At 50.0% G+C, this 6,644-nt stretch overlaps 1 protein-coding gene across 1 annotated transcript; it reads left to right on the forward strand.

The window, feature by feature from the left end:
- The first annotated feature begins 3,522 nt into the window (after positions 1-3,522).
- FITM1 (fat storage inducing transmembrane protein 1) lies at positions 3,523-5,145 on the forward strand. The gene is made up of 2 exons (XM_017890218.1): positions 3,523-4,125; positions 4,507-5,145. The coding sequence occupies exons 1-2, from the start codon at positions 3,863-3,865 to the stop codon at positions 5,117-5,119; spliced, it is 876 nt and encodes a 291-aa protein (XP_017745707.1). The 5' UTR covers positions 3,523-3,862; the 3' UTR covers positions 5,120-5,145.
- The last annotated feature ends 1,499 nt before the right edge of the window (positions 5,146-6,644 follow it).

Below are 6,644 nucleotides of genomic sequence, written 5' to 3' on the forward strand. Positions count from 1 at the left end.
CCACTAAAACTTTCTCCATGTCAGTAATAAGACTGTTTCACTTTCCTGACAGAAAGTGACCCTGTCTCAAAAAAACCCCAAAAACTAAGGTATTCATGTACTAATAATATATTTTAGACTACTAACAGTTATAATGAAAATAGAATCCATAGGGGAAAAAATTAACTCTTAGGGATTTATGGTCACAAGAAATTTCTATTTTATTTATTTTTATTTTTTGAGAGAGTCTTGCTCTGTTGCCCAGGCTGGAGTGCAGTGGTGTGATCGTTGCTCACTGCAACCTCAAATTCCTGGGCTCAAGTGATCTTCCCATCTCAGCCTCCTGAGTAGCTGGGTGGGTGCCACCATGCTTGGCTAATTTGTGTATATTTTTGTGTAGACAAAGTTTCACCATGTTGCTCAGGCTGGTCTAGAACTCCTGGGCTTAAGTGATCCTCCTGCCATGGTCTCCCAAAGGACTGGAATTGCAGGTGTGAGCCACCACACTGGGCCCAGAAATTATAAAAAATTAAATTCTTTGGCCGGGCACAGTGGCTCACGCCTGTAATCCCAGCACTTTGGGAGGCCGAGGCAGGTGAATCACTAGGTCAGGAGTTTGAGACCAGCCTGGCCAACATGGTGAAACCCCATCTTTATAAAAATACAAAAAAAAAAAAAAAAAAAAAAAAAAAAAAGCTGGTGTGTTGTGGAGCTGAATCCAGCTTACTCAGGCGCTTGAGGAGGAGAATTCTTGAACCGGGAGGCGGAGGTGCAGTGACCGAGATCGTGCCACTGCACTTCACACAGGACGACAGAGTGAGACGCCACTCAAACAAAAAATAAATGTTTCCGGCGCGTGGCTCAGCTTGTCATCCCAGCACTTTTGGGAGGCCGAGACGCGGATCACGAGGCAGGAATCGAGACCATCCTGGCTAACATGGTGAAACCCCGTCTACTAAAAATACAAAAAACTAGCGGGCGATGTGGCGGCCCTGTAGTCCCAGCTACTCGGAGGCTGAGCAGGAGAAGGGATAAACCCGGAGCGGAGCTTGCAGTGAGCTGAGAACCGCCACTGCACTCCAGCCAGCAAGAGCGAGATCCATCTCAAAAAAAAAAAAAAAAAATTAAAGTTTGAGTTATTTTCTGCAGGCAATGTGATAAAATGTCAATAAAAAGACTTTCAAGCGTAAAAACATTAGAATAAAATTCTATGAAGAGTAGAATGAAAATAATTCTGATGTAAATCTGTCAGTCTTTTAATGGATAATGGCTGAAGTATCTAATCACTGTAGTATTTAGATTCATGATACATTTGAACAGTGATATAATGGTTTTATTTTGAAATGTCAGATATAATACACTAGAAATTATGTCCTTTGCAACTATTTTTTTTTTTTTTTTTTTTTTTTTTTTGAGACGGAGTCTTCCTCTGCCGCCCAGGCTGGAGTGCAGTGGCCAGATCTCAGCTCACTGCAAGCTCCGCCTCCCGGGTTTACGCCATTCTCCGGCCTCAGCCTCCCGAGTAGCTGGGACTACAGGCGCCCCGCCTTGTCACCCGGCTAGTATTTTTTTGTATTTTTTTAGTAGAGACGGGGGTTTCACCGTATTAGCCAGGATGGTCTCGATCTCCTGACCTCGTGATCCGCCCGTCTCGGCCTCCCAAAGTGCTGGCATTACAGGCTTGAGCCACCGCGCCCGGCCCTTTGCAACTATTTAAAACCACAATGAGACCAGGCATAGTGGCTTATGCCTGTAATCCCACCACTTTGGGAGGCCAAGGTAGGAAGATCACCTGAGGCCAGGAGGTCAAGACCAGCCTGGTCAACTTAGTGAGACTTTGTCTCTACAAAATAAATATTGAAACAAGGTCTCACTCTGTTGCTTAGGCTTGGAGTGCAATGGTTTCATCATGACTCACTGCAGTGTCAACCTTCTGGGCCCAAGTGTTCCTCCCCTTTCAGCCTCCCAAATAGCTGGAATTACAGGCACGTGCCACTGTGCCCAGCTAATTTTTTTTTATTTTTGTAGAGATCGCGTCTCACTATGTGAGACCAGCTCAGTGTGGTCCCGAGCTCCTATGGCTTCTCAGGCTGGTCCCAAAATGCTGGGATTATAGGCATGAGCTACCACACCTGGCCAAAAAATAAAAAATATATTAACCAAGCATGGTGATGCATTCCTGTAGTTCTAGCTACTCAGGAGGCTAGAGCAGATGATCACTTGAGCCCAGGAGTTTGAGGCTGCAGTGAGCCATGATAGCACACTGCATTCCAGCCTGGGCAAGAATGAGACACTGTCTCAAAAAAATAAATAATAAAACTTTAATAAATAAAAATGAGGGGAGGGAATTTTTTTTTTTTTTAAGACGGAGTCTCACTCTTGTTGCCCAGGCTGGAGTGCAATGGCACAATCTCAGCTCACTGCAACTTCCGCCTCCTGGGTTCAAGTGATTCTCCTGCCTCAGCCTCCAGAGTAGCTGGGATTACAGGCGCCCACCACTGCGCCCAGCTAATTTTTTTATGTTTAGTAGAGATGGGGTTTCACTATGTTGGCCAAGCTGGTCTCGAACTCCTGACCTCAGGCGATCTACCTGCCTCAGCTTCCCAAAGTGCTGGGATTATAGGTGTGAGCCACCGCGCCCGGCCTAGTTCAAAATTCTTTTGTAGGGTTCATTGAAGGTCACTATTCCAAGGTATGGGCTTTAGGATCTGGAAAGAATCTAATTGATTATCCAATCTGTCTTGACCAATTTATAAAGGAAATTGATTTACTGAGGACTGAAGAGGGTTCATTGGTTTTCCTGAAGTCACACAGTTGGGTCCAGAATTCGGGTGTCCTTGCTTGCTCATTCCTTTCACTACTTCCGCTGTGCTCTGAAATCCCACCACTGGTTTTGAGGAATGAGGAAGAAAGAAAAAGTGATCTCGAAATAGTTACTGACTAACAGGCACTCTCTGTGGGTAGGTGGCTCTCTACCCTGCTGCTGCCGCCTCAGCAGTCAGACTGGGAGGGCAGGCTTGCATGGAGAGCCCTGAAGTCCAGGCTAGTTGGTTGGAGGATGGAACTTAAGGTTTCAACTGACTCCTGTCTGGCAATTGCCCTTTTAGGGTCTCCTCTACCCCTGTCACCTGGGAGTAAACCTAATCTTTAGAGATCTGAGGGTCAACGTAATCAACAGATAAAACCGCCAGTTTACACAGCAGCCCTGGGCCAAACTAGTCCCTTAGAGACCCTCAATCCAGACAGGAACTAGGGCAGAGCCAAGCTGCTGGGGTCACAGAGCGCTGAAGTGGATACCCCTGCTGATCTGCCTCCCAAGGCCTAAGGTGGCCACAGTGCTGTGCACAGCCACCTGTGGCATCCTGCTGTTGGTAGGCTCTTGTGCTCAGAACCCCAGAAAAAGGGCTAGATCATACTGATGATAAGACTGATAGCTTTTTTTAAAAAACGACTTTCAAGGTTTGGTTAGTTTTATCTTCATGACCTCTGATTTCCCTGTGGAGCAAATGGTAAAGTAGGGGTGGGTGGAGAGGGACTTTGGCAGACCCTGGCAGACTGTGGACAAGGACAGCCCTGAACAGCTGGCCCTGAGACATGAACTGGAACATGGTTGGAGCCGAGGACACAGGACTAACAGGAAAGGACACAGACTGCTGTTAGGACACATGCTACCACACACCCGAGGCCAGGACCCTGCTGACGTGGCAGACCTCCACCCTGGCCCCTTACTGCCCCCCGCCCCTCTCCCCCGCCTGCCAGCTGCCAACAGGGCTCTGCGTTGTGTCTGCCACACCTGTCACTGCCTATCCTTGTCCGGGGGGGCCCCATCAGCCCCTCCTCAGCTGCCCAGCAGAGCAAGCAGCTAGTGGGGAGGGGAGGGAACATGGAGCGGGGCCGGTGGTGGGGCAGGGCTGGGGCCGGGGCCCGAATCCGGGCACTGCTGGGCTGCCTGGTCAAGGTGCTTCTCTGGGTGGCCTCTGCCTTGCTGTACTTTGGAAGCGAACAGGCCGCCCGCCTTCTGGGCAGCCCCTGCTTACGGCGCCTCTACCATGCCTGGCTGGCAGCAGTGGTCATCTTTGGGCCCCTTCTGCAGTTCCATGTCAACCCTCGGACTATCTTCGCCAGCCACGGCAACTTCTTCAACATGTGAGTCCACTCAAGGCTGTGGGAGCTGGGTCCCTGCACTCTGGGATCCTAGCTCCCTTCTCCAGGCTTCTGTCCTCCTGCCAGTCTGAACACTAAAAATAGGCTAGGAGGTTGAGGAGAAGGTCAGGGGAGGGGGAAGGGAACAGAACCCTGGGGTATAGGGGAACTTGGGAACAGGACCAAAGAGGAAATATGTACCCTGGAATGCTCAATGGTCCTCCAAGGAGATGGCAAAGTTTAAATGACTGGGGGCTGTAAAGGGTACGGCAAAGAGAGAACCAGTGGTGATGTGTAGGGTTGGGGAGAGTGTAGTGATGGGAGCACAGACCAGGGTGGGAGATGGCGCTTGGGGTCTCAATAGTCTCCCCTCTTTGCCCACAGAAAATTTGTGAATTCAGCCTGGGGCTGGACATGCACCTTCCTAGGGGGCTTTGTGTTGCTGGTGGTGTTCCTGGCTACACGGCGCGTGGCAGTAACTGCCAGACACCTGAGCCGACTGGTGGTGGGAGCAGCCGTGTGGCGGGGAGCTGGCCGAGCCTTCCTGCTCATCGAGGACCTGACTGGCTCCTGCTTCGAGCCACTGCCCCAGGGTCTGCTGCTCCACGAGCTGCCTGACCGCCGCAGCTGCCTGGCGGCCGGCCACCAGTGGCGGGGCTACACAGTCTCCTCCCACACCTTCCTGCTCACCTTCTGCTGTCTGCTTATGGCAGAGGAAGCAGCTGTGTTCGCCAAGTACCTGGCCCATGGGCTGCCTGCTGGCGCCCCCCTGCGCCTTGTCTTCCTGCTGAACGTGCTGCTACTGGGCCTCTGGAACTTCTTGCTGCTCTGTACTGTCATCTATTTCCACCAGTACACTCACAAGGTGGTGGGTGCCGCAGTGGGCACCTTCGCCTGGTACCTCACCTATGGCAGCTGGTATCATCAGCCGTGGTCTCCAGGGAGTCCAGGCCATGGGCTCTTCCCCCGTCCCCACTCCAGCCGCAAGCATAACTGAAAGAAATAAAAGCCATCGGGCCTGGCTCTGGCTCCTCTCATCATTTGGTTGGGTCCTTGAAAGGGTAGGAAGAGGGTCTGGTAGTCAGTAGGGTTTCCCAGCCATTCCTTGCTCTCATCAACCTTGAATGTCCTTCCTTATGCTTGACCTCCATCCCTCCAGCTGTCCTTTCAGTCTCCTAGTTTTTGCAAACTTCAAGCTATCTGGGGACTGAGATATCCAGGAATGGTGCTTCTAACGCAGGTAATGGTGCCCTCAGGTGTGGGCATCATTCTTGCTGAGTAGTTGCTCCATCTCCAGCCTGTTTGATTGTTTTTCCTGCCTTCTCCACTGAATCTCCACTCTCCCTCTTCAGGGGCCTACCTATCTGGGCACTCCTCTCAGGGACTCTTCCTACCCTGTCTTCCCCATAGGGGGTCTGTATGTGCTCATCTATTTAACAAATGTTTATTGAGCTGAGCATAGTTCTATGCCATGTAAATAAGACAAGATTTTTGCTGTTTGGAGGCATATGCGCTAACTGGGGAAGGCAGATAATAGACACACAAATAATAGCAAAACACTTGCACTGCGTTTACTCTGTGCCAGGCACTTTTCTAAGTGTCTGTAAGTTCTTCATAAAAGTTAACACATACGGCCAGGTGCGGTGGCTCACGCCTATAATCCTAGCACTTTGGGAGGCCGAGGTGGGCAGATCACTTGAGGTCAGGAGTTCAAAACCAGCCTGACCAACATGGTGAAACTCGATCTCTACTAAAAAAAAAAAAAAAAAAAAAAAAAAATTAGGCGTGATGGCAGGTCCCTGTAATCCCAGCTACTTGGGAGGCTGAGTCAGGAGAATCGCTTGAACCTGGGAGGCGATTCATGCGCCACTGCACTCCCTCCTGGGCAACAAGAGCGAAACTCTTGTCTCAAAAAAAAAAAAAAGTTAACACATTTGGTCCACACAACAATAAAAGTATGAGGTAGGTTGTACTAATCCTGATTGGAAAAAAAAAATTGAGATAGTAATGTTCCCATTGTGCAGTTGCAAACACTGAGACACAGAGGTTAAGTGACTTGTTCACAACTAATAAACAGAGGAGCCATGATTACAAAGCTAGGCAATATGAGTATATCATCTATCCTCTAAACCAGGAATTAGCAAACTTTGGCTAATTCCTCAAACTTTGGCTAAACCCTCCTGTGGCCAGTTTCTGTACGACCTGCAAGCTAATAATTAAATATTTTAGGCCGGGCGCGGTGGCTCAAGCCTGTAATCCCAGCACTTTGGGAGGCCGAGACGGGCGGATCACGAGGTCAGGAGATCGAGACCATCCTGGCTAACACGGTGAAACCCTGTCTCTACTAAAAAAAAAATACAAAAAAAGCTAGCCAGGCGAGGTGGCTGGCGCCTGTAGTCCCAGCTACTCGGGAGGCTGAGGCAGGAGAATGGCGTAAACCTGGGAGGCGGAGCTTGCCGTGAGCTGAGATCCGGCCACTGCACTCCAGCCTGGGTGACAGAGCGAGACTCCGTCTCAAAAAA

Source organism: Rhinopithecus bieti, unplaced genomic scaffold (assembly GCF_001698545.2).
Source record: "Rhinopithecus bieti isolate Rb0 unplaced genomic scaffold, ASM169854v2 scaffold_20178, whole genome shotgun sequence".
In the NCBI taxonomy this organism is placed as follows: domain Eukaryota; kingdom Metazoa; phylum Chordata; class Mammalia; order Primates; family Cercopithecidae; genus Rhinopithecus; species Rhinopithecus bieti.